This window comes from Aquarana catesbeiana, linkage group LG03 (genome assembly GCF_042186555.1).
Source record: "Aquarana catesbeiana isolate 2022-GZ linkage group LG03, ASM4218655v1, whole genome shotgun sequence".
Taxonomy (NCBI): Eukaryota; Metazoa; Chordata; class Amphibia; order Anura; family Ranidae; genus Aquarana; species Aquarana catesbeiana.
Window position 1 is genome coordinate 300798015 of NC_133326.1, and position 26347 is coordinate 300824361.

The 26347-nt window shown below is 41.7% G+C and overlaps 1 protein-coding gene across 1 annotated transcript in view; it reads right to left on the reverse strand.

Annotated features, from left to right (window-relative positions):
- OTOGL (otogelin like) overlaps positions 1 to 26347 on the reverse strand; it is a 202821-nt gene that overhangs the window by 174482 nt on the left and 1992 nt on the right. Inside the window, exons 2-5 of the mRNA XM_073620249.1 lie at positions 11273 to 11396; positions 8130 to 8307; positions 4800 to 4924; positions 1451 to 1660 (exon numbers count right to left, since the gene is read on the reverse strand). Coding sequence (XP_073476350.1) covers positions 1451 to 1660; positions 4800 to 4924; positions 8130 to 8307; positions 11273 to 11396 — 637 coding nt within the window. The remainder of the gene's footprint in view (positions 1 to 1450; positions 1661 to 4799; positions 4925 to 8129; positions 8308 to 11272; positions 11397 to 26347) is intronic.

Here is a 26347-nt window from a genome sequence, read left to right on the forward strand (position 1 = left end):
AAGAACAAATAAAGGATGATTCAAAGAAGGTAAAGTTATTTTTTTAATGATGGGGCTTGTGCTTTACATATTAACTGGGTTTGGAACTTTTTTAGATTGCCATAGAGGAACCTTTTTAATCTAGCTCACATCAATTCTAACATACAACATCAATGTGAGCAGAGAAGGAATGGAAGTAGAGAAATTTCATAAAGATAGATATTTACTTGCTGAACAATGACGTACTGTATACCCTGTATTACCCTCAAATTTAAATGAACAATTTGATGAATTTAAAGCGGAGTTCCGCTAAAAAAATTAATCAAAAGTCAGCAGATACAAATACTGCAGCTGCTGACTTTTAGGATAAGGACACTTACCTGTCCAGGGCACCCGCAATATCCTCACCCAAAGCCGACCCATCCCTCGGCTCCCGGGTGGAGGCGCCGGCATCTTCAGTAAGGGAATCAGGAACTGAAGATTTGCACCTTCACATCCTGGTTCCCTACTGCGTATGTGTGAGTCGTGCTGCTCGTTCTGAGTGGTCCCTGCTGTCTTCTGGGACCTGTGTGTCTCCCAGAAGACAGCAGGGGGGAATGGAAGAGGGTCCAGACATGGTGTAGATCTCCACGGATACTGTGGCGAACTTTCCCCCGGAAGTGGGAGCAAATACCTGTATTAGACCAGTATCTGCTTCCCCCTCCCCCCTGAAAGGTGCCAAATGTGACACTGGAGGGGGGAGGAATCCGGACAGCGGAAGTTCCATTTTTGGGTTGAACTCTGCTTTAAGATGAAAATTATTGATTAGGTTGTGTATTCAATTATTTAAAGCGGAGTTCCACCCACATTTTTAAGTCTTCGCCATCCAGCAGTAAAGTGTGCAGTGATTGCAATTTGGCATATCATTTTTTTTTTCAGAATCACTTACTGTAGTAATGCTTGCTGTATTCTATTGTTACTTCCTCCTTCATGGCCGCGGCCATTCGTGTCATTTCCGGGTTTGCAATGTCTCCTGGGATATGCGTGTCATCAATCCCAGGACACAACAGGCATGTAGTTTGCTGTAGATAGCTTATCTTCATAGCCATAACAATGGGGCGGGCACTTCCTCCGTCGCCGCCCATTGTTATGGCAACAAGATAATCTTCCTGCACTACGCCGTGTGTATACTGGGCACGTGTGAGATCGGGAGGTACATGCTGAGTAGCCAGCATCACCGTATCCCGGAAGAGACTGCTAGTGGGCTTCACATGCCCACAGTGAAGATGGAAGCGCTCTGCAGAGCTGAAATCAAAAGTAAGTAATTTAAAAATCCGGGAATTGAGCAGTGAATTGTTAAATGACATGCTTTAAAGTATTTAGACAAGTGTAGCAGAACAGATTACCTAAGATAGCAATTACACAAATAAAGGGAATAGCTGTTCATCATAAAGAAGAGTCCATTGTTTTAGGAAGAAAACTTTTTACTTACCACAGAATGAAACGTGAGATCTAAAGTTGATAGTGATGCCATGCTTGTTGCAGATATAGGCATAGTGGGCCAGGGCATTACATAGACAATTACTTCCACATTTACATGCATCAAAGTGGCAGAGCTGGTAATACAGTGCTGGACTGACATATGTATGGCATGGTGCAAAAAGTTCTTGATTGATAACATCACACTGAGCTGCATATCCAACTGGAAGAAAACTATTGTTTAAAAAGGTCCAAAGAGGGTCCAATGTATATGTAATATTTAAATGCATTTATTTACCATTTGATAAATAGAAATCCTGCAGATCTGATAAATAGATAATGTCCATGGTTCAACACTGCCTAGATCAACACAGTCTTGCGGCAGACATGGCTAGGTGTTTGCTATCAGCAGCATGTAATTGAACACGGAGTGATTACAGTACAGGTGGTTAGGGACAGATTAGAGGACCTGAAAGCAAACAGTTTGTGTCCAGGCCACTCATCTGTCCCTAACCACAGGTAATCACTGCATTTGTAATTACATGTGAAAAACTTCAGTGCTAGTTCACACCAGATGCAGTTCCGTGCGCTCTTTTTCTGCACTAAAAATGCATGCACAGTGTTTTCCATGTATTCCAATGGCTCTAGTTCACACCAGTGCAGTAAAAAAAGTAGCGCGTGCTGCACTATAACTCTACTGGAACCTAGCAAATTGTATCAAAAATGCACTGGAACTGCACTGGAACTGCGTGTAGTGTTAACTGTAAGAATAAACTGATCCGGAACGTATGAGTGCATTTTTGTGCTGTGAACTGTCCCTAAAAATGCATGCACAGTGTTTTCCACGTATCCAATGGCTCCAGTTCGCACCATGCAGTCAGTTTCTGGTCAGTTTCTGCACAGAAAAAAAGCGCACGGAACTGCATCTGGTGTGAACTGGCCCTGAAAGACCGCAGCTGATTGAGGTCTAAGCCCTGGCTTACACTGATGTGGTTTCCAGAACACATAGAATCGCATGCAATTTGAAATAACATTACTTTCTATGGAGGCCATTCATGTACAGTGGGGACGGAAAGTATTCAGACCCCCTTAAATTTTTCACTCTTTGTTATATTGCAGTCATTTGCTAACATCATTTAAGTTAATTTTTTTCCCTCATTAATGTACACAGTTTTTCTTTTTTAATAAATCTGCAAAAATGTCTACAATTCTGTGTTTTTCTGTCAATATGGGGTGCTGTGTGTACATTAATGAGGAAAAAAATGAACTTAAATGATTTTAGCAAATGTCTGCAATATAACAAAGAGTGAAAAATTTAAAGGGGTCTGAATACTTTCCATCCCCACTGTATATGCAGTGAGATTCTGATGCAATGTTGAAAAGGGTCCTGTGCGAGTTTAGAGCACTGCAGTGTGATTTTTACCTCCATAGAATTGAATGGTAATTGCATGCAAAACACTGATCTGTCCTCCTAAGATCACACGATTCCAGTACATTTAATACAAGTCTCTGCTTTCTGTTTTATCTCCCATCTCTGGGAGGAGAGAGAGACCAGAAATCGCAGCTGTATCCAAATCGCATTAAAAAATCACTTTGGGATCGCCAACCCCTTCAACTTGAAGTGATAAAATCGTACTGCAAAACGGAATCCACTCCCACTTCATCAGTGTGAAACTAGTCTAATACTTGAAAGGCCAGTAAGCTTAAAAATAATCAGAGCAGAGTGGCTCGGATTCATTTCCCACCAGGAACACTATCTGTGTGGAGGTTGGGTGTTACAATTTTCTCCCACACTTTGTTCCTGCCACTTCCTGTTTCAGAGACACAACTGAGAGTCAGAGGAAATCTCTGAAAAGTGAGGAGAAAACTCCTATGGCATATTTATCACCATAACAGGTTTATCTCCTCTAAGGGGACACAAATGGGGATTCCAACATCTCCCCATTCTATCCAAAACTATAAAAATGATTTAACTAGATTTACACTTTAGCTGGGTTCCATCTAATCAGTCCTAGAAGCTATGTATCTCTATGAATGTGGCAAGTACATTATACTCTAAATTCTTTTAAAGGCAGAGGTGAAGGGCCTATTTATACTGCAAAATACTGCACAAATTATTAATAACATGGTCTTCAATTAGTAATACTGTACATCAGATCTTTTTCTAAAGGCCTCTTTCACACTGAGGCGCTTGTAAACTGCCAGTATAACACTGAACACTTTTGAAGAGCTTTTCAGGCGCTTTCAAAGCGATTTCCATTCATTTCAATGGAGAGGGGTGTTTTTTTCACCACCCTGCCAGCACACTGCCCCAGTGTGAAAGCGATCATTGATTTTAATGAAAATAGGTTTTCACGAGCTTTTCAGGTGCTTTTTTTAGCGTGAAAGCGCCTGAAAAGCGCCTCAGTGTAAAATAGGTCTAAAGGCTTTCACCTAAATAAACACCTTGTAGGTGTACAGCAGGCATTAATACAGTCTGCTGGCCCTTATGAGATTCTATAGCCAGTCATGTCTGTAAGGCTCCAAACTCCATTAAGATTACAGCCGTTTGCACACTAAGACCCCTTTCACACTGAGGCAGTTTTCTTGCGTTTTAGCGCTAACAATAGCGCCTGTAAAGCGCCTAAAAACTGCCTCTCAAGCCACCCCAGAGTGAAAGTCTGAGTGCTCTCACACTGGGGCAGTGCGCTTGCTAGATGGGAAAAAAAGTCCTGCAAGCAGCATCTTTTTGGTGCCCATTGGAATAAATGGGCACCGCTTCCGAAGGGCCTGAAAAGGGCGCTTTTAACCTCTTTTTAACCCCTTCTTGAGGGTTAAAAGGGCCCTGCTACCAGAAATGTGGAGCCAAAGCACCGCTATAACAGCCGTGAAGCGAGCGGCGCATTACCGCTAACCCCAGCACCGCCCCAGTGTGAAAGTAGCCTCATAAAATTTTGCCATCCTCATCAAGTTATGCCTATACATCAGTGCTCCTTTTTGTTTTTGATAAAGGCATCCAAGGCAATTATTTTGGATGACTCCATATAAAATATTTAAAAAAAATAGCAGGCCAGATGTTTCCTATATCATTACTTTTGATCATTGTTTATCTGTACCGGTATAGTCCAGCCATTTTAGGGTGCGAACATTATGGGGCCAACATCAGCCACTGTCCCCTATGTCCCACTCTCTTTTCCTTGTACATAATCATTACTTTTGGATAAAAAAAGTTTGATTATTATAAACGACTTGCTTTTTATATGCTTTAGCATGAATTTTCTGTCTTCACTCAATATATGATTTATCCTGTATATATACTTACATTTTATGTTTTGAAGTTAGAGTTACATACTGTATGTCAATATAGAACCTGGAGAACTTACCATTTTGAAGATTAGTATCACAGGGGTCCACTACAGGGATGTTTACTGGAGTTAAACAGGCTGATGAGATTTTCCAGGCATTTGCATGAAGTTGTGGGGTCCCTTCAATCATACCTGCTGGAGAACTGATAAAAAAAAGGAAATATTAGTAAAGTTGGAGCTTTACTGAATGAGCCCTAGGATCCCCTGCAACAATCATCTGCAACCAAGATCAGTAAATGCTAGTTTTCACTCTTTTTAACTGAAAGTGTAATTATTCAACAGCACTATATATGGACTCTTAAAATCTACTTATGTGACATACTTGCTTAAAACCTTATAGGCTGGCAAAGTTTGGCTATTTATAAACCCCCACACATTACACCTGAAGAAAAAAAATAAGGGCACTACACCAGTCACGTGACCATGCCAGGGGATGGGGTGGAGGGTTCTGGGAAATAAAATGGTTTGTATGCTGGGCTCAGGCTTTTATTAAATCTGGCAAATCCATTATATATATCATATATAATGTATAATATATAAAAAACATATATTATGTGGGATTGTGGGATTCTGATCACCTTTTATTGATAGCAGCTTAATTTATATTGATCAATTAGCTTTCATATATTTATTTCTATTCACTTATATATGCATCTCAGCGCTTGGTTTTTTACTTATTAAATGTATAATATATATCATATCATACACATAAACTATATTGTCAAAAGTTTTGTGACGCCTGCCTTTACATGCACATGAACTTTAATGGCATCCCAGTCTTCGTCTGAAGGGTTCAATATTGCGTTGGGCCACCCTGTTGGGCCACACTCTTCTGGAAAGGCTGTCCACAAGGTCTAGGAGTGTGTCTATGGGAATGTTTGACCATTCTTCCAGAAGTGCATTTGTGAGGTCAGGCACTGATGTTGGACATGAAGACCTGGCTTGCAGTCTCTGCTCTAATTCATCCCAAAGATGTTCTATCGGGTTGAGGTCAGGACTCCGTGCAGGCCAGTCAAGTTCCTCCTCTTTGTGCAATACTTCGCAGTTATGTTGGAACAGGCCATCCCCAAACTGTTCCCATAAAGTTGGGAGCATGACATTGTCCAAAATGTCTTGGTATGTTTACACCTGAAGAGTTCCAACCCCTGAAAAAGAACCCCACACCATAATCCCCCCTCCACCAAATGATTTGGACCAGTGCACAAAGCAAGGCTTAAAGTGGGGTCATGTGTGTTGGTGCAGTGACCTAGAGTGGGGTCATGTGTGTTGGTGCAGTGGCCTACAGTGGAGTCATGTGTGTTGGTGCAATGGCCTAGAGTGGGGTCATGTGTGTTAGTGCAATGGCCTAGAGTGGGGTCATGTGTGTTGGTGCAGTGGCCTAGAGTGGGGTCATGTGTGTCGGTGCAGTGGCCTAGAGTGGGGTCATGTGTGTTGGTGCAGTGACCTAGAGTGGGGTCATGTGTGTCAGTGCAGTGGCCTACAGTGGGGTCTTGTGTGTTGGTACAGTGGCCTAGAGTGGGGTCATGTGTGTTGGTGCAATGGCCTAGAGTGGGGTCATGTGTGTTGGTGCAGTTGCCTAGAGTGGGGTCATGTGTTTCGGTGCAGTGACCTTGAGTGGGGTCATGTGTGTCGGTGCAGTGGCCTAGAGTGTGGTCATGTGTGTCGGTGCAGTGGTCTAGAGTGGGGTCATGTGTGTCGGTGCAGTGGCCTAGAGTGGGGTCATGTGTGTCGGTGCAGTGGCCTAGAGTGGGGTCATGTGTGTCGGTGCAGTGGCCTAGAGTGGGGTCATGTGTGTCGGTGCAGTGGCCTAGAGTGGGGTCATGTGTGTTAGTGCAGTGGCGTAGAGTGGGGTCATGTGTGTTGGTGCAGTGGCCTGGAGTGGGGTCATGTTTGTTGGTGCAGAGGCCTAGAGTGGGGTCATGTGTGTTGGTGCAGTGGCCTAGAGTGAGGTCATGTGTGTTGGTGCAATGGCCTAGAGTGGGGTCATGTGTGTTTTTGCAGTGGCCTGGAGTGGGGTCATGTTTGTTGGTGCAGTGGCAGGGAGTGAAGAAGTGCTGTTGCAGTTGGTATGTCAGCATGTATGTGGGGTCCGGCGTGGGGCAGAGGCAATAATTCACACAGTCAGGTGCAGTAGAAAACTTGTTTTGAAGTAATACAGCAATAGTTCACAACAGTTCACAAAAGACCCGATGGAAACAGCTACCCAGCCTGGCACACTCACAATTTTCAATAACGTGAAAAAGCAGGTTCCAGCCAAACTGACAGCATCTGTTGAAAGGGGACAGAATGCGGCTTGGCCGTCTTGTGCCCAATCAGGAAGGTATCCAGAGAGATGCTACCCTAAACTTTCCCTCCTTGTCAGGAACCTTTCCCTACCCTAACAGACAGGGTACTTTTCTCTACACTATCCACTTGCATAAAGCGTGCCAAACTTAGGGGTCACGATCTTAAATAGGCTCTGCTACACCTAAGATGGCCACAAGAGTCACATGGGTGGCCAGCATCCAATTGGCTCGCTACCCTAGCGACTCAGGAAACCATAGAGGAACTCTGTTCCTCATGACTTCCTCTCCCTCTGCATTGCTGCTGTGGTTGAGTACCACCTTCAGGGGAAACAGCAGACCGCATCTGCTTACAAGCATACTGAGCGTCAGTGGAATTGCAGTGAGTGTATTCACGCCCATTTCCAATTTTAGTGGTCAATGGGCTGCAGCACGTGCATTCAATCTGGACTTGTCTTATAAAGGCAGGGGACAGCGCTATCAACAGCGTATGTCCGCACAGGCAGTGAGCGTCTAGAGTGATCACCCAACAATTCCTTTGAAGTTCTGGTGCCTAGTTATGTCACTTTTCCTGGGCCATTATGATGGACACAAGTTAACTGTTTATGTCCAGGCTGCACAAGTGTGCCTCTTGGCTGCTATAAATGCCGGGGGGTCACAACACCTACTACTTCTCTGAAATATCCCTGGAGGAGGGATGGAGGAGTAGAAGAGTGCAGCTAGCTCTTCTTTCTTTCTGGGCTTTCTTTTCACAATAGCTGTAGGACAGAAAGGATAGAATAATAGCTCAAGGTAATATGCAGCCTCCATTTAAACATTTTACCTTTTACCCCTTGCCACTATGAAATTCTGTTTTCAGATCTGATTTAGCATGATCATGTAAAGTTTATACTTAAAATACTCGCTATGTCATCTAGGTTGGAATGTATTACTTCATAGGCTTCTTTCATATGTTGGGGACTTGCTACATCCTGTGGTTAGATTTAGGGGGTCCACTTAAAAAGCGGAAAACATCTGTTTTTAAAAAATACCATGGCAAAGTATGATAAAAAGACAAATGTCTTACAGAAAATCATCTCTTAGATTTCCATTAAATGTTCCACATAAACCCAGCGTTCTCCTTTTCCATGCACTACTGGCTTGAATATAAAGTCTCTCTCCTCCCTTTGCAAAATGAATTCTTATTCCAAACTTGGTTTTTAGCTGGACAAACATTGATGACAAATTACGAACCTCAATATCACCTGCAGAAGGAACAAGAACATGTAAAATAAAATTACCACAATTTTATTTTTATTTTTTTTTTTTGCAATTATGTAACATTATTACACATTGTTAGACAAAATAAAGGGTTCAAAATACAATATATTCTTGAAAAATGGCTGCTTGCTTGTTATACTCACCGAATGCACCCAAAGCACTAGGCCGGAATATCTTAACTAAGCAGCACATGTAAAGCATGTCTACACCTTGCCAACAATAATGGAACCTAAAATACACAGTAACCCATAGCAGCCAATCAGCTTTCAACTTAATAGAACTTGGTAAGTAAAATCTGATTCTGCATTTGATTGCTATAGGTAACTTGGCAACTACCCTTTTTTATCAGAGGTGTGTTAGACAAGCTTTTTTTTCATATGCTCTGTATTTTACTGTATGCAGCATTACTTTTCATCATACATATTTCAATCAGTCATGAAGTAAAACCACTAAAAGTTACACAAGCAAGAAGTAGTAAATATATGTATTAAAGCTTCTGATTTCTGATTTTTTTCATATTAACTGTAGATTAGTGGTTTTAGTTGCATAGTATATTTAGTTTAGGCTACTTTAGGCTAACCCTAACAACAGCTGCCACATAATGTGTCACAGAATTGACCAAGATTCATGGATCGTTTTCCCCTTTCTACACATGCCACATAAAACTCAGATGACCCATCAAACTACTGTTTGGTGAGTATCAGAATACTACCCTAATATGCTAAGATATAAATCAGTGGGGGTAAGTTCACAGGGTATAGGGATCTCAATAGCAGCCCCTATCACCGAAGGATGGCACATAGTATTCAGTATATGTCCAATTTATAAACATTTGATTGTAGAAATGATCATCATCTCTCTATAGGCAAGACATTGTGGAATGATAGACCAGATTTATCCAGTATTAACACCACAGTGAGTTCACTCAAGAAAGTGTGCCACCACCTTACGAAAAACTTGCTTACCAGATGGCAAGCAAAACTGGGCATGTGGCTATAGCCCAGCCAAGGCCTTTGCTTGCACAGAAGATATCTTCCCCAAAGCAGTGTCCTCTTTCCCATGCAACCCCCCCACCACCACTGTAGTGTCCTCTGTACCCACCATATCGTTCTCTGTCCCCCACCATAGTGTCCTCTGTTCCCCAACATAGTGTTCTCTGTCCCCCCATAGTGTCCTCTGTGCCCCCCCATAGTGTCCTCTGTCCCCCCCCCCCCATAGTGTCCTCTGCCCCCCTCCACCTCACTCACACACACTGTGTAGGTAGAACTCTCCTACCTTACACAGGTGTACAGCGAGTAGAGCAGAGATCGATATCACAGGGCTGGATGGGGGTGGGAACTTACTTTTCACATTTAGAGGCTGGTGATTGGTTGATAGGATCGCCCGGCAACCAATCACCTGCTGCGTAATGTAAAAAGTTAACTCCAGCGGTTCCCGCCCCATCCAGCCCTGGGATACCGCCACTCGCTGCTGTCCGCGGAATTAATCATGGGCACTGACAGGCTGGACATCTAGCGGTGGCCGGCCGGGTGCAGCCCATGGGCCGCGGGTTGCCAACCCCTGCTAGGAGTTTAATTTCTTCCCCCTGCCTCTGTAAGAAGCTTCCAGAGCTTAGGGTGGGAGAATCAAAACAACCAGCCTGAATATTTTTCAGGTTCCAGCCAATCCCTGGAGAGGAGTTTCCAGAAGGGGGCTGGAGTTGTGGTAAATAAACTGAGACACTGGAGAGCAGGGTTCCTTCTCCCCAGGAAGGTTCCAGAGCCAGTTGGGCTGCTGCCCTCATGCAGCTTCCAGAGCTTAGGGTGGGAGAATCAATACAACCAGCCTGAATATTTTTCAGGTTCCAGCCAATCCCTGGAGAGGAATGTCCAGAAGGGGGCTGGAGTTGTGGTAAATAAACTGAGACACTGGAGAGCAGGGTTCCTTCTCCCCAGGAAGGTTCCAGAGCCAGTTGGGCTGCTGCCCTCAGGCTGCCATTGGACTGTATAGTCGCTCCTGAAGCCTTAGCAGTGCCAGGGCTGTGGGCCTGAATGGGCTTTGCTTGGAGCTGAACTTCGCCACAGGAGATCTGGTCTGGAGAGATGTCATCTCAATCACCGGGCCATGTCCTGAGGATGCTGGAAGGAGGCAGCTGTCCTGGGGACTTCTGAGTAAAGACCTTAAATTGATCTCTGTGACTGTGTAGTGTTCTGGAAGCTGCACTGGGTACCAGCACAAGGTAACCAGATGCCAAAAAGATCTCCCCCATGGTCTTCAGTTGTTAGGCCTTAGAGCCTTCAACTCTCAATATTACTCTGGGAGAAGCTTGTTCGTTAATCTTTAAGTGCTTAGCATTTTGGAGTATCCCAAACCCTCTCCCTGTTGAAGTTCTTCCAGCATTAAACTACAAAAAGACATCCCCTAGACTGTATTATTGAAGCTAGTGTGAATGAACTGGTACTTGGGGAGTCGGGCAGCCTCTGTACATGTTGGGGAAGAACCAGTCAAAACTAGCGGCCCCTTTGGAGGTAGCACTACACTTATTATGGACATAATACAAAAAGATTGCATTCCACTGACAGGCTGCAGGTTGGGCTGCAGTGATCTATATAGCCCATAACATTCTTCAACTTCATAAAAGCACATGTAATACACAAGTCCTTTTGGTTTTATTCCAATTCCATTGGGTTAGGATTCATGCCACCTCAATTTAAGATAATTAGTGTTATCATTTAAAATGTAAGCATTTTAGGCACAGGCATAGCTGGTTGTATAACATATGTATGGTTATATCCTAATGATCAGAATGAATGGAATATGATCTAATGTCTAAACTACATTGGGAAAACAAAAGGAGTTGTATACTGACCACAAGCCTGTATCTGCTGTCATGGTTGTTATGAATGTATATATGTTGGCCACACTAATTGTATTTTTTTACACACCAATCAAAAGAAGAACAGAACTTACCATTTAGGATAATAGCTTGGTTAGGGCCATACTGGACATCTCCATTTCTCAGGATGGTAACTTGTTTATTCATATCCTCATCAAGCACAAGTGTAATTGACTGAATACAGGCATGGTCAGAATGCTGCAAGAGACAAACAGTGAAATGTTTTAAAGCATTTTCTCAAGTCAGACAGAAAATGTATATCATAAATGATGGAGTTCACCACTGATTTAACATTGTTGCCCCTTGTTGGTACATTTAGTGCACAAACACCATTTCATACAGGAGTTATTATTACTCTTGGTGAAGTGGACCTATTTGTCATTTTCAATATCCATGCGCAGTAACAGTTCCTTACTTTATTTTGTGTGGCAATATATTATGCAGCTAGAAAACCCTTTATTGACAAGTGACATGAAGAAAAGAGAGATTATTCAACCACCAGATTCAACTACTAAATGAAACAAAGGTTGATTTACTAAAGGCAAATAGACTCTGCAAATGCAGTTGCTCCAGGCTCCAGAGCTTAGTAAATGAGGTAAACCTTCACTTTCCAAAGAGTACCCAATCATGTGCAAGGCAAAATTTAAAAAACAGCATTTTTTCTTGCACATGATTGGATGATGGAAGTCAGCAGAGCTTCTGCTCATTTACTAAGCTCTGGAGCAACTGCACTTTGCAAAGTGCACAGTCTATTTGCCTTTAGTAAATCCACCCCAATGTGTTATGTACATTATGTAAAATGCCAGAATTGACGATAGGTATTGATACAGTACAATGAGAAGTCTTGATGATAGAAAATTGCTTGTTCACATGCCAGGGTCAGGCTAAGCCAACTCATATAGTTCGGAGTCGCCCAACGTCTTAATACCAGAATCCAAATTCACAAAAGGCAATATGCCAGAGAACCTAAGTTAGAGAGGTTTCAGGATTTGAAATGCAACAACATCAAATTTGACAGGGATAAACAGTTTTTTTTAATTTTATATAGCAACCACCTTTCTAGTCACAAATAAAAGTTCAGCCTATAAAGTATTAATTCCTATAGACTCTGAGCACATAATTTACGTCATATTGAACTAGTTAGTCTATATCATCATGTACAAGTTTAGTAATTTGCATCCAAAAAGCTTGTAGGTGTGCATAATATATCCAATACTACTGGCAACTTCCAGTGCCTCAAGGAAAGAAGAGATTATTACAATCTTTCTCCACTCTAAAACAAACATGGCAAAATTCACTATGGCTGCAATCACTGGTCATTGAACATCATCAACCAACAAAAAAAATGCCCACTTTAGTGACGCTAAAATAGATACTACACTTCGTGTTAGGCATTAGCATGCTTTGGACATGTTTTAGGATATGCTTTAATGTAAGTAAGATGGTCAATTTGTATAAGGCATTATCATGCTTTGGATGTTTTAATGTGAATAAGGGGGTTGATCAATGTTAGGCATTAGCATGTTTTGGACAAGTTTTCAGAATATGTTTTAATGTGTATAAATAAAATGTTGTTGTAATGGTATACTGAGAACTTGACTGATGTCACTTTGGGGGGATTTACTAAAACTAGAGCACTCAGAATCTGTTGCAGCTGTGCATTGTAGCCAATCAGCTTGTTTTTTTTTTTTTTTTAATAAAAGAACATACATGTTATATTTACCTGCCCTGTTGAAGTGGAATTGCACAGAGCAGCTTAAATCCTCCTCTTCTCGGGTTCCTCTTCTGTGGTCCTGGCCCCTCCCCCCTGTTTATTTCTCCCCCGAGCTGCAGCTCTGTGTGTCCATTCAGAGCCAATGGCACCACTGCTGTGTCTCAGGCACTCAGGAGGGAGAGTCCCGGATGGCTGAGACACTCGGGGACATCGCTGGACAGAGATAGGGCTCAGGTAAGTTTTAGAGGGTCTGAGGGGGACTGCTGCACACAGCAGACTTTTTATCTTAATGCATAGAATGCATTAAGATAAAAAAAAACCTTCTGACTTTACAACCACTTTAAACTTTGAAAATAAAACCTGAAAACTGATTTCTATGCAGAGTTGTACCAGATTTTGCATGCTCCAGTTTTAGTAAATCCGCCCCTTTGTATTTACACTAGCAATAAGATGATTGATTCAGGTTAGGCATTAGAATGCCTTGGTCATGTTTTAATGTGTATAAAAATATTTTCATTTTATCTCAAAGAACCTGGCTGAAAACATTTTGTATTTAAATATAATATTGTTTTGAAGAGAATTCACTATGATGCAGCATCTATTTTACAGTCATTAAAGCGGGCTGTTTTTTGTAGGCGTGGACAACACCAAATAAAGTCATAAGAGGAAGGATGGGGTTCTATACATGTCCATTATAAACTGCATTGGCTAATCCCAGGTAGTTTTCTAAAGTTCCCTTCACAAGAACGATGCATTATCTCAAGGGCAAAGTCAAAGACCAAATTATGAGGGGAGGCTGAAGGAGCATGATTGTGAACTCTGCTATCACTGGCCTCTGTAAGGCCTGAGACTCTTCTCAATAAATCTGACATTGTGTCAGAAAGTTTCTCTATGGATAACAAATAGGAAATGTGTGTGGTAGACGGGCCAGCAGAATGGGACAAGGAAGGTGCGGAGTCAGATTGGGTAGATAAACTAGCACACCATTACTATGAGCTGTGCCTGAGCTAACAAGGCCATCTGACCCTTTTTCCCTTGCCTGTTGGATCTCCCATGGGCTGTGAGATGTTGTCCCCAAAGAAGTGCTCCTGACCTCCGCTGCTGTGGAAAGAATGGGGAAGGCCTTGGTGCCAGTCACTGTAGGCTGGTATGAATTCAAGTATCACAATGAGATCTCTGTGCTGTGCCAATTAGGGATGACTGGGAGCTGTTGCTGGTCAAAAGACGCACCGACACAGAAACCCACACAACAATAAGTAGGTGTAGGCACACTAGGGTGCTGCAGTGAGAAGTTTGCACATGCACACTAGAGCCAAGTAAGTGCATACAAATATAGTAAAATTACGCCAGATTCAATTTTTTAAACCACCACCTCTGCCTTCGAGCTGCAACCACTGAAGAGGTTGTCTCTGACAACCATACACACACACCTCCTGAGGTCAAATAGGTTATTGGCACCCTGGGAAGGAATGTCCTAAGGGCTCCATTCTTGTACCCACCAGTGAAGCCTGTATGCCATCAGGATTGGGTCCACCTGGTTACAGCTTTGTCCTCCAGGATAGGCATACATCAGCAGAGGCTTTCAGGGACCAGTTTCTACCGCTGGCAGACCATAACCCTAAACCTGTTAAATACCCTGTGGCTCATTCCATGCATTATAAGTGCCAAAGGGAGCACCTACAGCAGGATCTAGTGCATTCTAGTAACATTACAGACCGGCCCAGTTTTTTCATTCCAGTAGGACCTGGGAAAATTCCTTCAAAACACAGCTGAAAAGTCAACCAATCTAGAAGCTTCAGAAGGAGCATTAGTGGCTATAGTACAGCCAGGGAATTAGATAGAAGAATGCCGTTGCAGCAAGGATTGCTGTGAATTTAGAATTACATGTACATTAAATAAAATAACTAAACCCAGTGGCAAGGTCAGGAACATGAGGTACCCTACAAACATATTGGACTAGACTTCCAGTGGTTGTACATGTGCCTGGAGTTGGAGTGTGTATGTGTCTATAACCTAGGACTTTTCCTTTTAACCATAAAAAAATAGAACTTTTTTTTCTGGATCATTATACACTAAATCTTTAGTAAATAAGATAACCATCTTTGATCTACACGTGCATGTTTTGTTGACTATTCATTAAAGGAATCGGTACTTTTAAGTTCTCTTAAATGTCGCTTTATTTGTGTTATGCTAATTCTGCCATTTTAGCTGTTTCTAATGAACATGACATTTTGACAAAAGGCAGCAAGCTATGTTGTTTTTGTTGTAACATCTTTCTGCAAGGCTTGTTCACCATTTACATAACAATCAGACTGTAGATCATATGCCATAGCACTGAGAAAATAATAATTTCCATTTTATGTCAAGCAAACAGGAAATACATTTACATAATAATGGATTCCCGGCTAAATAGGGATTAACTACATTCCAAGACGATAAAAAAAATTGTGTGGCAAACTAAATAGAAGTATCAAATTATATTTAGCTGCTCTATCAGTGTCAGGTGAACAGAGAAACAAATATGGCTGAGAAAAAAAGTGCCAATTCACAATTTCTAATAGCTTCATTGGTTATAAAATTTGTGAAATATTGTGACAAGTACACTTGAATAATATTTGCACTACCTTGTCAAAGCTGTAGAAATGCAACATATTGTTCATCCACCCATGCAGTCAGGGCCAAAACAGCCGTGGCATACTATATAAATTACACCAGCTTATATACAACGTTATCAAGAAATTTGGGAAATGCAGTACAGCGACAACATTTTGGCTCTACTACTTACTGTAATTTGGAACCAAATACAAAATAAAAAGCTGCGATGTGTTATATAAAGGGAGTCTGTCCTCAAACCATTTCATTTAACAAAAATCTTTGCCTTAATGCGTATGTACACATAAACATCACTTAACCACTTCAGCCCCGGAAGGATTTACCACCTTCCTGACCAGAGCACTTTTTGCGATTCAGCACTGCGTCGCTTTAACTGACACTTGCGCCATCGTGCGACGTTACACCACAACAAAATTGACGTCCTTTTTTTTCCCACAAATAGAGCTTTGTTTTGGTGGTATTTGATCACCTCTGTGGTTTTTATTTTTTGCGCTATAAACAAAAAAAGAGTGACAATATTTTTTACTTTTTGCTGTAATAAATATACCCCAAAAATATATAAAAAAAAACAATTTTTTTCTTTAGTTTAGGCCGATATGTATTCTTCTACATATTTTTGGTTAAAAAAAAAACGCAATAAGCGTATATTGATTGGTTTGCGCAAATGTTATAGCGTCTACAAAAGAGGGCATAGATTTATGGCATTTTTATTATTTTTTTTATTAGTAATGGCGGCGATCTTTGATTTTTATCATCAGAGCTATAAAAATGCACTCATTACTGTGTAAATGACATTGGCAGGGAAGGGGTTAAACACTAGGGGGCTATCAAGGGGTTAAGTGTGTCCTAGGGAGTGAGTCTAACTGTGGGGGGATGGGCTCACTACAACATAATAGAGATCACTGCTCCCGATAACAGGGAGCAGTACATCTCTGTTATGTTGCTAGGCAGAACAAGGAAATGCCTTATTTACATAGGCATCTCCCTGTTCTGCCGCTCCGTGACATGATTGCAGGACACCGGCAGACATCGAGTCCGCGGGACCTGCGGGCACGATCACGCAGTATACGTCAGGTGTGCACGCACCCACTAGCTCCGCAAATTAAATGGGATGTACAGGTACGCCCATTTGCCCATCGCTGCCATTGTGCTGACGTATATCGGCGGTCGGCAAGTGGTTAAAGAAAAAAAATTATAGTTAAAGGACAAAGGGAACCCCAACAATAAAAATGAAAATAAAATTAAACATAAACAAATACCAATACACAAATACAAAATGTAACTTGGAAGTCACTTGGGCATGGATGAAAAAAGCTCCTCCACAGGAGGAACCCAGCATGTACCCCATTGAATCAACATAAATGTAGATCTAAAAGAAACTAATATGCACATTATAAAAGTGCATTGTATGTGATGTTTAATACACTGACCTTGTCCTCTTCCAGCTTCTGCTGGTATTACTCCCTAGGCTGTTAGAAAAGTCCCACGCAAAGTGTACTTGGTATCACTCCACCTGGGACAGGAGCCGGTGCTACAGAGGAAGCATCAGCTTATGCAACTTCTGCTCCCTCCGCAGCCGCCTGCTTCTTCTATTGATGCCAGCAGTACCATGCACTCTGATGCTTTTGGATGGCTGGTTGGCAACCTGTTGATCACGCTTTTGGGCTTGCTGATCTGCTATCCCTGGGCATAAGCATTTCATTCCTTGGTTTGAGGTCACGGGCCACATCAGAGGACTTGGCCCGCGGCCCATGGGTTGAGCACCCCTGCTGTACATGCTTTTTTTTGTGAGAATATTGGAATTCTTTTTCTCTTAATAAATCAAGATCATATGTACATTTAAAGATGAAAACCATTAATGGTTTATTATTGTATTGTTACATTAGCCCAGCTTGGACCAATGTAAGTACAGATACCCATACTTGTGGGACTGCAGTCGAAACATATAATCTCTGTAGTTTTCAGCACTACTACAACCATTGCCACGGTCTTCGGGGTCTTGTGCCAAGTGGCTGCCCTTCTGCATAGTGAACACATTAGGGTCGCTCACTCTCCATGATTGCCATTCACTGAATGCCTTGTATTTTTTCATTAAATATAAGACGTTTTATGACTGGACGACGCAGAGATTGTGATGTAACTACACTACCTTGCAACTTAACCAGTCACAGAACACCTTATACTTATACAAAAAATACAAGGCATTTGGTTAATGGTGACCATGCCAAGAAAGCAACCCCCTGTTTTTACTATCCAGAAGGATATCCGCTTGGCACAAGACCTGGAAGACCACATGTCTGCAGTTGCAGCGACTACTACAGTGATTATCTGCTTTCACACTGGACCCACAGGTATGGATTATATGTGCTTACATTGGTCCAAGCTGGAGTAATGTAACCATGCAAACAAAAAAAAAAACTTAGATTTCAGCTTTAACATACTTTATGCATGTTATTTATCTGTAAAAGCCTCTCTTATGTAGACATCCAAAAACCCTGAGACTGCTGTTGAGTTACTCCATCTTGGATGTGATGCCAACCTGCCCCAGAAGACTCAGAACTGTCACTCATGTGGCACTTTATAGTATTCACCTTTACCCCCAGAAGAAGAGAGGGATTTGAGGTGGCAGGAGGAAAGGTATTGTGGTAAGGAATTCCTGAAGTAGTAAGGTTTGCTAACAAGTTCAAGGGTACATTGCAATTGGTGACAGGGTTTCTTTAAGTATGTATTTATTTTTGGGTGTTCTGAAATAAATGGGCTGCCCACAGGAGCAAACACCAGTCTGCAAGTACTCTCAGGTATACTAAAGTTGACCATACACTATAAGAATTCTTATAGTCCTTGATGAACCATCCAAAATAAGCCACGTGGGTGTTCCTGTCAGTAGCCTTGCACCCAGTTGAAAAATTAGAGGAACAGGACAAAAGATTTTTGGCCAGACAGTGGCTGCATCCAATCAAATGCTGTCATTTCACGAGTATTCTGACAGCTGCCCTAGCACAATATACACAGCGGGAGTGTGATGAAGGAACCCCTCAGATGTTTATTTTAAAAGATTTAAAAGTGCATGGCCAGCTTTAGACAGATGCCAATTTTTCTATTCAGGATTGTACACAAATGGAAAAAATACCTGCTGTATATCCTAATATTCTAGTACTTCTCAAATTCTAGTCTGGAAGTTTCACACAAAGACCCCCTTGTTGGATTCAGTGTTGTTCTTCAGTTGGCTTTTATCCTAAAACTTGTATGTTCTAAGACTGCCCAACTCCAACAATGTCCAACGCACGACTTGTCTGCTGAGAAGCTCCATTCATCTGCCTGGTGGTAAATTGCTGAGCTCCCTGCCAGTCAGAGGATTGATGTGCTTTATTAGCACACCTGCTTGTGTTGTAAGAGAAGCTTCTTCTTGTGCTGATATGTACAAGGCATTTGAAGAATGGCTGTGAGTTGACACTGATAAAATGTATCATCTTCTAACCAAAAATGTTACCCTAGCAAAATGTCAAACACACAGGCTACACAATAAATTGGGATGCCTAACAATCCATACTCTCATATGCAAAGCTTAAAATGCTGCATTTTCAATTGATTTCAACAGGGAGGTGCGTTTTTGGTGTGTCCATGTGGACATAGTCCAAAAAGGCAGCAAGCAGGATTTTTTACACCACCAGATTTTTTACACTGGAAGTGTAATTCCTCAGTGTGAACACATATATAGAATTTAAAGGGAAGCATTTTTCTTGCTTTTCTGGCACTTTTTTTTTTTTTTTTTTAGCGCAAAAGCACTTCAAAAACTCCTTAGTGGGAAAACAACTTAGGTCATTGGGGCTGTTCACTTTCCAATACAATTTTACCTAAGCTTGGTGAATTACTTAAACCTCTGTTGCCTTTCATCATCCAATCATGTGCAAGCAAAAATACAACGTTCTTATTTACCTTGCACATGATTGGGTATTCTTTGCAAAGTGATTTTTTACCACATTCACTAAGCTAAAGGAAAAATCCCTTACAAAGTGAACAGTCTATTTGTCTTTAATAAATAAACCCCATTAGCTCCATCTCTAACCATTTTCCCTGGCTGCAGGGGTATACAGAGAGGCGTGACACAAGGTGGGCACAGAAAGGGCAAAAGTATAATTGAAGTACCGGCTATTGACATCCTGGCTTCACCTTCTGTATGCTGTGTGATGGCAAGATGGTCGGGCAGCAATCTTTGTGGCATGCTTAAACAAGCTTTTATAGTTTTATCACCTGTCGATTCTGCCAGGAAATCCATTATTTCCTACTTCCTTTAGTGGGGTGACAACATTGTTTGTTCTGCAGTGAAATTGCACAGCAGTGTTGTCACCTTGTGAACAGAGCAGTCTAATGCCCTGTACACACGATAGTATTTTCGGATGGAAAATGTGTGATAGGGCCTTGTTGTCGGAAATTCCGACCGTGCGTAGGCTCCATCACACATTTTCCATAGGAATTTCCGACACACAAAGTTTGAGAGCTTGCTAGAAAATTTTCCGACAACAAAATCCGTTGTCGGAAATTCCGATCGTGTGTACACAAATCCGACGCACAAAGTGCCATGCATGCTCAGAATAAATTAAGAGACGAAAGCTATTGGCTACTGCCCCGTTTATAGTCCCGACGTACGTGTTTTACGTCACCCCGTTCAGAACAATTGGATTTTCCGACAACTTTGTGTGACCGTGTGTATGCAAGACAAGTTTGAGCCAACATCCGTCGGAAAAAATCCATGGATTTTGTTGTCGGAATGTCCGATCAATGTCCGACCGTGTGTACGGGGCATTAGATGTACATAGAGTTTTAAATTGACTTTAACAGTTTTCAAGCAGTTACAGCAGCATTTTTTTTCTTTTAAGAAAAAAAAAAGGTAAAACCACGTGAATAAAAACTGATCATTTTACGTAACCCCAGCAGTGTTATACTGTATAGTTTGTCCCAACCCCTGCGACTGCCACTTTGCTTGGCCTGTTGAAAGAAGTGGGAAAATAAAGGATCTACTGGTAGAATCAACAGGATTTTTTTTTTTTTTTTGGGGGGGGGGGGATTCAACAAAAATAAAAAAATAAAAACTGTGACAGACACCATGATGTATGTGCAGAGCCCTATAAAAGGGAAAGTTACTTTAGAGAAATGCAAACCTGCATTCAATTGATTATCCAATTTTGTGCAAACAAAAATCAACTTTTTTTTTCTATTCCCCTTGCACCTACTTGGATATTCAAAGGCACCTTAAGGGTGTATTTATATAAAAAAAAAAAAGCATTGTTATCTGCCCAGAGAAAGTGCATGTACATTTGTTCTATGCAAATGGGACAAAAATAAGTTGTTAGACTATTTCCTGTGTTGGTCAAACATTTTTCTTTGATTTAAAATTGGCAACTAATGGTGCTGTAAGATAGGTGTGATATGGGGGATGATTAGCTCTTGTGGTAGATGCGTTTGTACAGCGAGTTCACATCAGACAGGAACTATAATTAAAGGCTCGGCAGACCACTTTTATTAAATGAAGGACAAAATAGAAGTCCAACACAAATGGAATTTCCCACGCAGGGATTCTTCTCCAGCAAGCACAAATAATGAAAAAAATACCAAGTCACCAGGCTCCTAGGCTCACTTCAGCCTCAGTTGTAGTACCTCGCTGTACTGGCCCGCTCTTTGCCCCCTAAGGTTCTTCAGCCCCCCATGGGTTTTGCTTGTTCTTTCAGAAACTTCCAGACTTCCTCCAGCCCCCCCGTGGACCTGCTAGCCACCTCAGCTTTCTTGGCCTCCCAGATCCTCTCTTGGTCTCCCAGACCCCAACAGCAGTCCCGACTTTCCCAGTTCTTTGGGCCAGAAGTCCCAAGGGATGTAGTCTTTGTCAGGAACAGCCAGATATGCTGACAGGGCTCTGTATCCAAACAAGAACAACTGCCCTGAGCTATGCTCAGATCTGGCTTATAATGATCCTACCCATCTGTGCATTCACACAGTCTGTAGGCATCTATCAAATCTCAAACACAGGACTCTTGTCCCACCCAAGAGAGTTTTGAACCTTTAAGCTTCATGTCCCAATCAGGGAACCACCAAATCCAGAGACAACTTAAGACACGGTTTTCTCTGTTCACCAAACCATTTGCTGGAGCTTTTTCAAACTGCATCTTTAGGAGTCCTGTGTCATTTCTAGATTCATAGCCTAAAGTCATATAGTGGCAGGACCTTGCACTGTCACATAGGCAATTCATATGAACTTAGCATCACCTAGTGGCCAATAATATATACAATATACAGTAAATACATACCATAGTGTCACCTTATTCATTAAAGTGGTTCTAAAGGCAGGTTTTTATTTTTACCTCAAGGCATGCTCTGTATTAAGGTAAAAAAAAAACTTCTGTGTTCTGCTTCTCCACAACACCTCCGCCCCTACCTACCTGAACCCAATCTCGATCCAGCGCTGTGCCCAAGCAGTGGTTCTCTCCCCCTCCTCACTGGCCAAAGAGGTATCAGTGGAAGCAATTGGCTCCTGCTGCTGTCAAACACAGCCTGTAAGGAAACAGCGGGGGGCGGGCTGATTCATGTAATTTATATCAATGGACACACAGAGAATTGCTCAGGATCAAGCCTGCACAACCATAGCAAGCAGTCCATGTGTAGACCAGCCTTCGGCACACAATTTTCTCTCTATGCGACTGATATCTTAAAGTCTAACTAAAGGCAAAACTTAGTTTTGGATAGAAGGGAGCAGATTACAACAGCTGTGCCTGTGCCCCCATTAGGGAGATTCACCCTCTCTATTTGTTCTGTTTACCTTAATCATTGAAAGTGAAAGTAAGAGAAAATCCCAGATTTTGGGTTGTCCCTAGAAGAGTAATAGAGGGGAAATCTTCCAATGGGGACACTAGTTCTGGTGACCTGGGGGTCCCCAAGAAATTCCCTTAATTTGCAGGGATTTCCTTTTACTTCCTGTGGAACAGGAAGTGAAGGGAAATCTCTGCAATGGCACACAAATGGCGAAAAAAATCTGACAGAAGTTATAACCCTCCCATGCTCATCCAAAATGAAAAAAAAAAAGAAAAGTTTTGCCTATAGTTCTACTTTAAAGAAAGTAGAAGTCTGGCATATTAGTTATGACTAAGGCCCAGAGAAAGAGCTGAAACATGCCATTCTTGCTGTGGAATTGATTCTTTCATGTCCTGATGGATTATAAATAAAGGTTCAAGTTGCACACACCTTTCCTAGTTCACATGTGAGTAGATATTTGCTACTTTCTATTATTAAATATATATTTCAGCTTACTAATTCTTACATGTAGCTACATTAGTTTAGTGTTAATAAACCCAGCCAGTAATATGAAAATAGTATATTCCCCCCCCCACAGTATGGGTACGTCTGTACCTTTAAGGGTGATAGCAGGCGCGCGTGCGCTGCACGGCGGGAACCTGAAGCGCATGGCCGGCGGGGGCGCGATCGCCGCTGGCCACGTGCGTTCCTGTGCACGAGAGCAGGAACTGGAATTTGTGTGTTTAAACACACAAATCCCTGTTTTGTCAGGAGAGAAGAGACATATCACTTGTTCCTACTAAGTAGGAACAACGATATGTCTCTTCCTCTAGTCAGTCCTATCCCCTCACAGTTAGAACACACCCAGGGAACACACATTTAACCCCTTGATCGCCCCCTAGTGTTAACCCCTTCCCCGCCAGTGGCATTTACACAGTAATCAGTGCTCGCTGTAGAAATGTCACTGGTCTCAAAAATGTGTCAAAAGTGTCTGATCTGTCCACTTCAATGTTGCAGTACCGCTAAAAATCACAGATCGCCGCCATTACTAGTAAAAAAAAATAATAATAATAAAAATGCCATAAAAATGCCATACATTTTTCCCATAGTTTGTAACTTTTGTGCAAACCAATCAATATACTCTTATTGCGATTTTTTTTACCAAAAATATGTAGAAGAATATATATTCTCTGAGGAAGAAATGTGTTTTTTTAAAAACATTTTTGGGGACATTTACAATAGCAAAAAGTAAAAAATACTGTTTTTTTTTTCAAAATGATTGCTCTATTTTTGTTTATAGCGCAAAAAATTAAAAACTCAGAGGTGATGATCAAATACCACCAAAAGAAAGCTTTATTTGTAGGAAAAAAAGGACGTCAATTTTGTTTGGGTACAGCATCTCATGGCCACGCAATTGTCAATTAAAGCGACCCAACAAAAAATGGCCTGGTCATTAAGCAGCCAAATCTTCTGGTCTGTAAGAGGTTAAAATACTGCCACTATATACCTTTTTGGCTGATCTGTATACCACGTTTACATGATAAACTGCACAGTTTCTCCAGTGCTGAAAGTTCAGGTAGGAGGAGATTTCCACTACTGCCTGTGTACATGCCCACATGTGTGATGATAATATCATGTGACCTGGCTCTCTGAGAACAAGTAAATGTTCCCTCCAGCATAAAAGACACAACTGAGCATGTGCAGGCCGGCTACCCTGCCTGTGTTAGCCGGTCTTCCCCAGATAGACAGTGCAGGAGGGGGAGGATCTGTGTATACAGGATAAAAGCATCCTTTTTACACAATACAGAGGATTAACCCCTTAAGTTCCACAGTGAGTCTAACAAGCATGCTATGCTGCATATACAGACTGATTTCACTGTTGTGGGTTTAGTAACACTTTCTTTCCTTTATTATATCCTGGTCATCTGGCCAGTAAGTCTGTTGTTTTTCAAATGAATAAGCTCTGCTTAAATGTGTCAGTTAAGGGTGTTGAGACAAACCATTTACAACTGACAGGGGTGCTTACAATGATCAGCTTTTATTTATTCATGTAAAATCTATATCCCAAAAGATTTTAAAAAATGTTTCTGTAACTGCTTGTGTAACTGCAGTGTGAGATGGAGTTTTGCTTTAAGTTGTTAATGTATCTAAATCTAACACTCCCCCCGCTCCCAAACTGACAATGCTACTGTCTGCTGTGCCCCCTGTGCCCTTCATTCAGAGTGGGGGCACTCTAAGGCTAAATTCACAGCAGAGATTTAGGACAGTGTGAGTTATAGCAGCAGCAATCTTCTGATGCCCCATTCACTATAATAACAGGTCACTGTTATTATAACCACAGCTAATCGCAGCTCTCTGCGAAGCCGGCATTTACCTGCAGTAATTGCTACTGGACTCACTGCAGGTAATCTCTGGCTGTTTGGACAGCAGCGAATAGTTGCGGCTGCAGGTGAACTGTCATTATAGTTGAACGGGTCCGGTGATTGCATCTGGGCGCTCACAGCCGCAGCAGGCATCTTTGATTCCTGCCGCTACAGTTCGCACTGGCCTAAATTGCCATTGTGAATCTAGCCTAATACAGGAGGTGTGTTACTGGCCAGATCACCGGTGAAAACAGAGGAGAAAAAGAAAACCCAATGCAGCCAGCCACCATATCTAAGGATTGGTAAACTGCAATATATTACGTTATTGGTTTAATACCACTTAAACACCCCTCCTGCACTCTCTGAGTTTTACATTTTGCTGCTAGCTGGATTTCCCCAAAGAGAGAGATGAACTGTCACTCTGGATGAATATTTAACTCTACATGATCTGGAACTACTCACCTATGAACTTTTATGGAATCAGATGGACTGTTACGGACTTTCTTATGTTTCTAGTACCTCTAGTGGCTAGTATTTTTTCATTATAGCTGTCCATGTGTAGACAGATCACAGGGTCACTGTGCGCCATTTTTATCTATCTATCTATCTATCTATCTATCTATCTATCTATCTATCTATCTATCTATCTATCTATCTATCTATCATTCCATCTTTGATCTTTCTATCTATATTTATCCCCACATTGAATCCAAAAGCAAGATGTGTCAAATACAGACTACAAAAACAATAGTGATTTAAATTCATAAAGGTAGTTGCTACATTATAAAGAAAAAAGTCCTTCATAGCGATATTAGTCAAAGCTATAAGTTTAATCATTGCTTTATTATTGCTCTACTATTGCGTTCATTGGAGCTTTAAGTTACCTTCAGTTAGGTATGAGAGTGCTCATGGCCCCAAATTGTAAAATACAATATATTGAGAAGTCAATACCTGGCCCCACTTTCAACGCCCATGCTTCATGAATGATCATTGAGGCCAGTTTTATTTTTCTTCTACAGTATGCTTTAATGCCCTGTACACACGGTCGGATTTTCCGACGGAAAATGTGTGATAGGACCTTGTCGGAAATTCCGACCGTGTGTGGGCTCCATCACACATTTTCTATCGGAATTTCCGACACACAATGTTTGAGAGCTTGCTATAAAATTTTCCGACAACAAAATCCAATCGTGTGTATACAAATCCGACGCACAAAGTGCCACGCATGCTCAGAATAAATTAAGAGACGAAAGCTATTGGCTACTGCCCCATTTATAGTCCCGACATACGTGTTTTACGTCACCGCGTTCAGAACAATCGGATTTTCCGACAACTTTGTGTGACCGTATGTATGCAAGACAAGTTTGAGCCAACATCCCTCTGAAAAAATCCATGGATTTTGTTGTCGGAATATCCGATCAATGTCCGACCGTGTGTACGGGGCATATCAGTTATATACAACTGCTGCAAAGACACCTCTAAACAACAATGTTGCTTTATGGACTTCAGTTCTCACCAGGTAAAGAAGGAACCAATAAGGACTTTAAAGGCACGCATTAAAAATAAATAGATATAAAAAATCATCATTTTGATTTTAGACAGTTTTTTCATAAAAGTACATCATTGTTAAAAGCATGTATAGGACCAATACAGCCAGGTCCATAAATATTGGGACATCG